The 11,627-nt window shown below is 37.6% G+C and overlaps 1 protein-coding gene across 1 annotated transcript; it reads right to left on the minus strand.

The window, feature by feature from the left end:
* Nucleotides 1-4: 4 nt before the first annotated feature.
* Nucleotides 5-10,979, minus strand: LOC108376863 (adenomatous polyposis coli protein-like; the record flags this gene model as incomplete). The annotated part of the gene is made up of 2 exons (XM_017633114.1): nucleotides 10,817-10,979; nucleotides 5-2,273 (listed from the first exon to the last, which is right to left on the minus strand). A coding segment is annotated over exon 2 (2,148 nt), but the record flags the coding sequence as incomplete, so codon positions are not given.
* Nucleotides 10,980-11,627: the final 648 nt, after the last annotated feature.

Genomic DNA, 11,627 nt, shown 5'->3' on the forward strand with positions numbered 1-11,627 from the left:
CAGAGATCATAGCGTGCTTTGAGTGTATCAGCGAACGTAACATGGGCACTGCGCCGTTATCCCACAGAAATTTTTGATCCTCTGGGCAACGCGCCGATAAATTCCACAATGTACCACAAGAATTGCTCACCACCGTTAAACTCTCCGACTTAAGCTGCTGCAGCAATATCGAGAGGCAGTTGCGCTCGCGCAGTATTTGGCGGTAATGTTCGCGAACAGCGATGTGACTAGAGACGTTGCGAAGTATGCCACCTGCGTTTTCGATGATTTTCAGCGTTTTACTGGGTCCCTCGTACGAGAGCATATCGACAAGGAAGGCGAGTGCGCCCTCCACCGCACAAAATTCGGCCTTGTTTGTACTACAATGAGCCGACAGATTCCACAATGCAGATAATATAGCCTTAAGCGTATTCTCACTCTTGTTTTTCATAGCCGCGCCCGCTAAGGCGGTCACGGTACCAATTTCATTTAGCACTGCTTTCATATTGCTATCAGCACGCCAGGACAGATTGCGCAATACGCTGGCGGTTACTTGCAGTAAATCATCGGGTGCCGAGTCCAACTGCGCCACCAGGGCCTCCATGAACAGTTTCTGACTACATAGATAGGCCTTGTTGTGTTCATCGCCGAATGTGAGATTCGTTAGCGCCATGAGTGCATACCGTCGCAACGAATTACAGCACTGATCCTCAGATTTCGGTCCGTGCACAGCGTGGTCCAAATGCACCAAATTCGGTATTGCCTGCAGTGCACCCAACTCGCACATAGCATGCCGATGCTCTTCGTCGAAGCTCACTTTCATCAATGACGAAATCGCCGCCAGCGGATGCCTTTCTGAATCATCAGCAATCGCTTCGCCACCGCTCTGCAGAAGCGTTTTCAAAAAATTACAATAGTCCAATATCTGCTCGAGCAAACGCAGCACCTTTGCTTCACGTCGCGCGGTCTTTTCGTCCGGGTGACTGTGCACAACGTTGTGTAGTGCCATGCTAGCGCATTTTCGAACACTATCATCGCCATCGGAATGCATCATCTGCACCAGCAGAGGCACACAGCCGGCACGGCGTAGCGCGCTGCATGTTTCTGGTGTTCGCGACAATTCAAGAAACTTCTTAGACATTTCTGCCGGGTCATTGGAGCCCAACATCGACAGTAGCGAATACACACACTCCACCTTCGGACCAAGACGGTCGACATCGACAATGTCATCGACCCCAAGTGTGTTATTGCTATTGTCAGCGCCGATGCCAGTGCTGCCGCCAGCATGAGCCATTGGCAAGCTGCCATAAAGTCTATCAAAGCTGCAACTACCGCTCCCGCTGCTGCTGGCCCAGGCGCCACCTTTTGGTATGCTGCGTTGTAGTGCTGGTGGTGGTGAAGGCGTTTCGGCGCTGTGCAGAAAACGTGACAAGGTGTATGATGACGTGAGCTCTTTATTGCGCTCTCGTGAAGTATGCGAACTCGACATGCTACCACTATGACTACCGCTAGCCGCGCCGCCACCATAACCGCCGCGGTCCAATGAACTTTTACGACCGCCACCGCTGCTGCTGCTGCTGCTCTTCATCAAATGACCTGCATTTAGGGCGGTCTGCTGCTCCTCTTGCCGTTCGAAATTGCGGTCTAGACTACGATGCTCGCGCCGCAGGTCCTGTTCGACGGCAGTAGCAAGCAACATGTAGTCTGGCGGTATGGGATTCTCGTCCAAAAAATGCTTTGGTTTCGTAAATGCGCTCTTTCCAATGCCACATGGTAGATTCAAAGTGTTATCGTCCTGTGTAAATTCCTTCTTTGTATAACCGCTAGCTGCCAACTCGTAGTCGCTAATCTCACCGTCACGCTCGTACTTCTTATCCATCTTCAATTGTTCACCGCTGCTGGTGGAGGTGCAGGTTTTCGACTCTATTTTTGCGCTGAAAGTTAGCACACGCTCAAAATCAGCGACCATTTCGGGTGGTGGCATGGCATCGTCTAAAAAATGGGGCTTCTGTGTGGGTACCTCGTCGACATCCACGTCGACTGCAATGTCCACTTCGGTGTCTTCAACGATGATACTGCCGGCATCGTCATCATCCAAATTTGACCCAGCGTTCAGTTTCGGTTCGCGCCTGTTGCTGCGATGTGATGCAGACGTCGTCGACGACGATAGCATTTTTTATGCGCTCAAGCCAACTTCAGCCGAATTTCGTTCAATAAAATTACGCACATGCGTCTGTAGCATTGGTTACACACTTGAGCCTAGTCTGCCATATTTTCCAACGGTGCAACGGCAACTGTAACACACATACAAAGATATGTAGACATTAGACAAATAGCAAGCAGACAAATTAAAGTAATGAGATTCGATGCGGCTATTTTTAAATGAGTTCACACCGTCGTTTTTCTTTCCTTTGAAAAAATTTTAATTTTTTTTTTTGGTTAGTCTCTTTTCAAGTGAACGCGCCCTGAGGCTTTTACTCTTATGCACTCCTCGTAGACTACACATTAGTCATTCATACAGACGCACAAACATTACAATGTGTACAGTGGCTGAAAGCCAACTAAAAAATTGGCCAGAAATATAAGTGACAGAGTAGAGCGCAAGAGCTATTTCTAAGTCTGTTCCACGTCAAGGCATAATTTTAGTTATTTTTATAGTGTTACACACATTTTGCTATGCACTCAACGCCTTGGCACTCAGAATTTATAAGCCGCTTCCTATTCAAACACAACATAAATCTCCTTATCGTTCATTGAAATATATTTATGGAACCATCTAAATTTGCATGTATGTATACTGCAACGCGACCGCCATCCTCCAGGAATCTCCCTTCTCCGCGATAATTCTAAGAGGTCGCGCATTGAATGTTTAATTTTCTCATTGGAATTACACGTTAGTAACTGAGTTATTCTCTTTTGAGGTCAATATAATTTACTAGGATTAATTAAAATGCTCGAAACTATAAGAATACATTGACTAGATGTCATTTAAGTATTATGCATGCTCAGATTTACTCCAAACTCCTTTTTTATTTGTTTTTTTATTTTTCGATTATGGATTGAACTGGGATTGAACTCAGGCCCTTCGGAATGGTAGCACGCACTGCTATTCAGTACACTACAGCGGCCGCCCAATTAATGAACTTCGTTCGAATGAACGAAAAATGACACTGAAGATGGCACAACGCCGAAACCGGTTTGTCTCCAAACCAAATTTGACAAGGGATGACGGAAAATCGTTCCACATTACATCACACTCCTACCCTGTCGGAAATACCAACAACAAAAATGAGAATAATAAACTATACTTTCATAAATAACACACTGCTACAAAAAAGCATAAAGCAGAAATACCTGGGAAGTTATGTATATTTTCTTGTAGGTCTTTTCGAGTAAAACCAGAATCGAAATATGAAATTTGCCAAACACCCCCAAAATTTTGATTTACTGTGAAAAAACCGGGATTTCGTACTTTTACGCACTTATAAGCCCGTAACTTAATTGATTATGAACTTAGTGTCAGTTTATTGCCGGGTTTAGAAAGAAGAAACTTGGGCCTTTCGAACGATATATATGTATGTGAATAAAGAAACCTTTAGATATCTGTGTGTATTTACCCAGTAAACACATTTTCTTAATTTTTTGCGCCTTTTTTAAATTTTGGTGAGGTTTTTACGCATTATTTAAAAAAAAACAATACCAGTCCTAAATTGATTGTAAAACTAAATTTAATCAGGAAAAGAACTAGTGTTTTTTTCAAAAATTTTTATGTAAACAAAATTTTTGCAAATATTATTTTTGACTATACTACTACCAAAAATGTTTTCTTCACCGTTTTTTCTTAATTTAGCATCGTCAGTTTCTTGTTGTAGTGACCAGAAATATTCTGAAATAATTTTTGTTTTATTTTTTTCTCCGAAACGTTTTCTAATTGTAGCTATTTCTTGGTGAAAGTATTCGCCTAGTGCATCACTGAGCCGGCCCAAATTATGTGGGATGAAGTCCAAATGCGAATGAAGGAAACGAATTTTTATGGACATTTTACAACCCATTCCACAGTAAGCATTCAAAGAGATGAGAGAATAAAACATTAATACCTCCTTTTATTTTGGCTTCAGTTCATTTTGGGAACACCACTTTAAAATGACAAAAAGCGTTGCTATTTACATCCAATATGATTACAAATTAGGGGTATTCTCGCAGTCTTTCAAAGCCTTTGTACGGTGCATAGGTCATAGAAAACGTGAAATAAGAAAAAAACGGTCAAGCAAAAATTTTTGAGTTGTATAGCCAAATATATTTTTCACAAAATTTTGTTTTCAAAAAAAGTAAACTCAGTAAACTTTCGTCCGATTTTTGAAAACAAACACTCGTTTTTTCGTTAGTAAATTTAGTTTTGCAATCAATTTAGGACCAAAATTTAAAAAAGGTGAAAAAATTAAAAAAAGAAATGTGTTTGCTGGGTAAATAAACACAGATCTCTTAAGGTTTCTTTATTCACATATCCTATATCGTTCTAAAGGCCCAAGTTTCTTCTTTTTAAACCCGGTAATAAACTGAAACTCCGTTCAGGCTTATAAGTGCGCACAAGTACGAAAACCCGGTTTTTAACGGTAAATCAAGATTTTGGGGGTGCTTGGCAAATTTCATATTTCGATTCTTGTTTTACTCGAAAAGACCTAGCAGAAAAATATACATAGCTTATCAGGCATTTTTTGGTGTCTAAATGAAATGTGTGTGTATATTATACTAGAACAAGCTGTACACTTTCATTTGTCGCCTAGTGTATATTGTTGCAACCCGTGAAGGCCCGTAATTCTTTCGCAGAATATTTCTCTCGAAAAACTTCAAGAGCGACCTCATCAGATGTTATTTTTTCATTTCTTTCTCAAGGAAAAGCCCATATTGAAATAATTCATTTGACTAAATTGAATTGAATTTTTTAACAAATGGCAACCCTAGATATAAACTTCTCCGCGCCGAAACAAACTCGTAGTTATTACAACGTTTATGCGACATAATTCATGAATTATTCATTTCGTGAATTCATTTTTATGCATAATTCGCGAATTCATGAAATGAAGTGTTTGGCAAAAGGGGCAACGCACGAGCGAGAAATTAAGCAGTAAGGTTGTGACATTTTTGGCATTTTTTTTTTTGGAATTTGCAAAATACGTTGGTACCAGGCAGTCGCCCGTATTATTTAGTTAGGTTTTAATATACCATTTGAGTTTATTCTATCTGAATTTATTTTATACATATTTGAACAAATCCACGTAACTTTCCTTAGTAAACAGCTGTTTGTGAAAAGTTGCGTTGCCGCACTTGCCGGTATCTCACTATGATATTTAGCTTTTGTTGCACATACATACGTACGAGTACTATGGTCCACTTTGGCAAAGTTTGAGAACCTCACGTTTAGAGGTTGTAGTTTGAATTATACACTTTTGCTTATGCATGTATGTGTATGTGTATCTCGGGCACTAATAATTGCGAGCAAAAAAGGAAAGTACACTTTTTGCAAACATTAACAGAAACCAAAACTTGAAAAACTTCAACGTTACAGTAAAGTTTAATAAAACAAAATTAACTCGTATAAACCAAAAATACGTTGTAACTAACTTAATAATCTGCCTGACACAAAAAAGTTTGTTGTTAGTACTAGTAGGCAATTATTAATGCTGGTAACTTATTGAAAAGCAGAAACGTCAATGACTTCTTTGCTCCCCTGAAGAATAAGTATGATTATAAAATACCTATGTGTGGCAATGGGACATTTGAAGTATGGGATTATTAAAAGCCATGCATACAAAAATTTGTATGTGCAAAGTATGTATGTATTTACTAATTTCTCTTTGTGATACAAGTACAAAAGAACTGTGTCAGTCAACGCTACTCAAAAATAAAACTTAGCACAACTATATTTAGTTTGCTTTCGCATATTAAATTACTCAGCATGCATATCTACACACAATTATTGCAGATGAGTGCGGAAACTTTGTAGATTGTGGACGAAACAAATCTACTTGTAAACGATATCATTGGCAACAGAACTAAGTTATTAACAGAATGAAGAGCGTTTTACAAGATTAAATGGGAAACTTGTTGCTTTATAGTATCGATTGAATATCGTCTTGAGCTTTTTCTTTTACTTAACATTAACTCGAATCACTTTTGTGTTGCAGCAATACAAAATAGGTTCGATATGGAAAAGCTGCCGTCAGAGGGGACAGCCCACATTTTCGCCAATCAACTCCTATTCCTTGCCCAGCAGTCTTCAATAAACTGATACATACATATGTTTGCTGGCAATGGGAACTCATCTCTCGCTCACTGCCCAACGCCGCCGAAGAAGGGGTACGATTTAAACGAGCCGGAAAGAACAACTGGTACGACCAGGAATGTCATGTTGCAGAAATGCCGACTGCAGGGCCACGCTGCGATATGACACAACCCGAGCCATGTGGGATTTCTATATTGAGCTTAAGAAGAGGGAAGAGCGGCTTTTTTTCTGTAATAAAAGGAACTAGGCCGAATTACGTCAGTGCAAAGCGATTTAAGTGCGCACCCATAGAAAAAACCACCGAAACCCCCAAGTAGGATGTGCCCTGTTACATATACCAACGGCCGAGCGATGAACCTTCTTTCCATAGTATACAAATACTTATCGAGATCCCAGGGCGTGAAATACGAAACCTTACTGTCAACGATGCATAGTCTGTAATGCTCTTTCCAAGTTGGATATGGAAATTAAAGTTATGGAGGTGAAAGAGTACAAGACGAAGTGCATATCTCCGGTGATTGGCCTAACTTGACATTTCCCATTGGAATAAAATAGAAACGACTTTTACCCAAAGTAAACCAGGCATAAATACTGTAATTTGCCTTCATTTTACTTGTCAACGAAAAATGACACTACAGATGGCACAACGCCGAAACCAAAATTTACAAGTGATGCACTGTTATTTGCTTTTCCAGCTAAATGTTACAATCGCAATAATTATTTATTAATTAAGTATAACCTCCAAATCTTTTTGAATTGTAATTTTTTTTATTGCCATGTTAAGATTGCAATTTTTTGCCTGCGTGTTTTTAGAACAAGTGGAAAAAGGATTAAAATTCACATCGGAGCGAAATATGTAACTTGGGTCTATAAAGTAAAATTTTCAAGAGGAAAAATTTTATTGCACATTTTAACCTCTTAGCTTAGGGTTAAAATGTTTTAAAAAATTATTCTCAGACAAAATCCTTATGCAAGGGAAATGAAAGTCCACGTAAAAACATGCACTACACTCAAAAAAATTAAAGTTAAATAAAGAGGATATCAAGCAACCATTTTGGTTCTTTACTATCGAAAAATTTTCGTTGACCCCCACTTACAACTCGTGGACCCCCACATTTTTTCACGCCAACGTAGACCCCCGTCGAGTTCCTCGAGGACCCCTGGGAGTCCACCTGGACCACTTTGGGAATCACGGATGTAGCACATCCTGCTAATCTAGTATTTCCAGACCTTCGTAACAGTTTCTGACTCTACCTCACGTTTGTTTTTCTCAATATTCGCCTTAACCCTTCGTCGGGCGAACTGATCGGCCAACACATATTTTTTATCTCGCCGTGCCGTTTTATACCGTTAACTTTGCTGACGCTCAGTAGCTGCTTCTTTTGAAGAGCTCTCTACAGCAAAACCACTCAGTTTTTGTTTGACTCTCTTAACGAGAATTTATGCAGAGTTTGATCTGAGAAGCTCATTTCATCTAAAAGTAACATGTCCCAGAGTTGAATTTTTATGGAATATATATTTTTTTATATACCTTTGGATTTTTAACTTTATTTTAGGATTTTTATGGTAGCTGCTAAATTTGTGTTAAATAAATGGATTTTTACAAAAATGTTTATATATATTTCTTTTTCACATTCCTAAACGCCGTGCTTATATTTCCCAGATTTATAAACAATATAATTGTGTGTTTATTATGTGTTTTTAAAAGTGTGCCAGTTTGGCAAACGGTCAACGGATGGTTTGCATAACAACGTTCCTTCACGCACCCCACAAAAAAAGTCCAATGGCATCAATTATTTAGCATCTCCGAGGTGGCTAATTGACATCGCCGAGATGGCTGATAACACGATTACCGCAATTGGCACGCAAAATATCGATTGTGGGTATGGGCTGTGTGGCATGACGCAGTTGTCGTATTTGTTTCAAAATTTGCCACGTTGGGACACAGCTGATTACTTTTGTATGGAAACTTTCTTTCAACACTGCCATATTATTTGCGCTGGCAAGGTCGAAGTCGCGAAAAACGTGTTTTTTTTATTGCCCTCGAATACTTCAAGAAAAAGTATATCAGTTAGGGCTGCTTCGAAACTTATGTAATTGTGAAGACTTTTCTTTTTACGATATATTATATACAAATGGCGGTTTAACATTGGCAAATGTTCGATATGCTTACGGTGACCATCCGTTCTGTTTTTTGTTCAAACCTGAAAAACCTGAAAATGTACTGATTTTTTCCAAGTGTCCTGCATTTGTCCCGCATTTTATTCGTTATTTTAAAATTATCGGACAATGGATGGATTTTTTCAAAAAAGTGTTTTTTTTGGGTACTTTTCGTAGCTTTTCTTCAATATCTCATGAAAAAATCTCCCAATCAACGTAAGCGACTTACAGCTCGAAGGGTATTGACGTGCCTCTTACCAAAATATATAACTTGTGGCGACTTCAATTAAAATTATTAGTGCTACAGGCGACCATTTGCATTTTGTCGTCAAAGTCGAAAAAAAGTGAGATTTTCAATCAAATATTTGATTTTTTTTTTCATTATTTTAAAAATTCCATAAAGAAGATATATCACTACAGTAAATTTTGAGCCAAAGATAATGAAAATCGGATTAGAAATGTAAATGCTATGGAGTGCAATCTGCACAAATTATATATTTTTGTAAAGGGCACTTTGTAACTCGTCGTTTACGTCGATTCATGACGTCGATTTTTGACAAATAACTGCGAAAAGTACCAAAAAAACAAAAAAGGGTACTGTTTTCGTTTTGAATGACTCTAAATTTGCCTATAAAATAATCTTTTAAATATTTTCACTTTTCGTGTAAACTATTTTAATTATAATATGTTTTACTATACTTTTATAAATATTCATGTTAAAAAGATTAATATCGATGAAGAAAACGTGATTCATATTTAAAGTTTAAAATGTATTAAGAATTTAGAATCATAAATACTATTTTGATATTTTTATGCTACGTAAATATATGTAGGCATATTTTTGAAAAATTGTCCTTCATTTTGAATCCATATTTATGGTCACCGTAGATATGCTACAATAAAATCGATATCAATAAAAAGTGTGGCCACATCAAACCTCAAGCTCTAATTCACAACCTACTTTTCACATATTTCGACGCATTTACATAGTAGCGCACAAAAAAATTGATTCGTAGGGTAAAATTGGCGCTAAATCGCCCAGTCTGGACACTCTGGTTGGAATACATCTTGCAAGGCTGTATAAGAGAGTTATTTTCGGGCAATCAATAGTCTCCACAAATATTCGTCATTCGCAATGCAGGTTACCTGCAAACCATTTTTCAGTGTATACTAAATTTTAGAAAAATTTTAAAGAATTCGTAAAGATCCCATCCGATTTTTTGCCGAACTTGGTTAAAAGAAATAAAATGTGCACACTTCGATTCTTTTACGAAATTTCGAAAGAAAATCGGTAAAGAAATGAAAATAATGCTGCTATGTGAGGAGTTTCCAGCAGATTTTTTTTCAGAATTTTCTTTATTCTTCGTACAGAAATTTCTTTACGAGTTGGTGTCAACCACTTCATATATTTTTCTTTGAAGGTTCGTAAAAAATCGTTACAGAAATGAGATACTCCTAAAGATTTCGTTAAGATTTCGGGAACTTTGGTTTGCAGGGTTGTTGTTGAGATGGTAATTTTTATTCCATAAATGTATGTAAATCAGTGCAGACCAGTGTTGTTTAATGATTTATTTTTTTATTGATACTTTCCACATCCACATATCTGTGGAGTTTTTGACAAAACAACTTTTCTCGAGTGAGGTCATTTTCTCTTCAAAGCAATAATTCATTGAGTTCTCGAATGATCTTTTTGTGTTTAGTCATCATAATGGAAGTTAAATAAAAATATCAAAATTTTAAATGGAAGTTCCTTATAACTTACTCTAAATTCCAACCTACAGAGAGTACAGAGGTTGTTTTGTCAAAAGTCCACAGATATGTACATATCTCATTTACATCAATAGTGTCATAACTCAAAAAAGCGAAACTCGAGGAAAACGGCTTTAAAGTTTTGAATTTACATATACTCCCATATGGAATACATACATATTTTGTTCTACATAGTGAGATACTGGTAATCGATACAGGTATAAAATCTTTACACAACATGGAAGAACAGATAGCGGTAATTTCCGCACACTTGATACTTAGGCGTGTTTTTTACATGCATATATGTACATCTATGCTTAACGTGTAAAAAACAAATAGTTTTTGATTTTATCGACAACTATCCATAAGCGCACATAAAGGTTGTCGCTTACAGCTCCATACAAATTTTAAAATACGTATGCGGGTAAAAAAACACGCCTAACATTTAAGTTTCAACTTTGAAAAGCATTTGCAGTTGTTAGAACAACCAATAGTATGCAATATATGTACACACGCAAATATTATACAAGCATATTTACTAGTAAATGTTAAGTTTCTGTTTTTATTTGAACTCCGCATTGAATAAAAATCAAAATTGCAAACTATCGAATTGTAAAAACTTCACTTATTATATTTAGCACTCACTGGCTTATTCTTCCAATTTTTCTGATTCTTTATGATTTTTCAACACTTTTTGCCTAGTGGACAGACGCAACTATACATAGTTGGAAGAAAAAAACCGAGTCGTCTCAAATGATTGAAAATGTGGTGCACGCTTTGCCGATGCTGTATTTCAGCTTACTGCCACACGCCAATTGACGCAGTTGGAAGTTTTCGCTGCAACTGTTAAATGCAACAATATAGTCATACATACATCCACACATACATTGGTTCCGAACGGAAAGCGCTGCGCAACGATGCGAAATATACATATAATAAATGGGTCATTCTTTGCCTAACGGGTCATCCCTCTCTTCATTTTTGGTTTTACTTATTTAAAAAATTCGAAGCCTTTTAGAAAAATGAGTAAACGATCTGAAGTCAAATTGGAAAAATTCAAAATGGCGGCCCTAATTAAAATCGATTAGATTCGCCTAAACCTTTACCATCGGAGGTTCGCTGACTACGAGTCTGAAATCATATTCAAAATCGATCCATATTGGATCTACCATTTATCATGGAAAATATCAATTTCGAATTGGGTCCGCCATTTTTAATTTTTCCGACCTGCCTTCAGATTCTTAATTAGCAACCACAAAATTTTTCGTTGAAAACGTTTCCAGCTTCGTAATCGAAAACCCAATACAAAACAAGAAGCCGCTGTTAGTATTTATTTTTTAGTGTTGGCTTCTCCAGATAAAAAAAAGTTGTAAAGCAAAATCTAATACTCATAATACAGTTAGTTTGGACGCCATATTTAAACCGACATCTTTAATTTTTGAAAAGGCCCAACGGC

This window comes from Rhagoletis zephyria, unplaced genomic scaffold (assembly GCF_001687245.7).
Source record: "Rhagoletis zephyria isolate East Lansing unplaced genomic scaffold, Rhagoletis_zephyria_1.1 Rzeph_scaffold_11136, whole genome shotgun sequence".
Lineage (NCBI taxonomy): Eukaryota > Metazoa > Arthropoda > Insecta > Diptera > Tephritidae > Rhagoletis > Rhagoletis zephyria.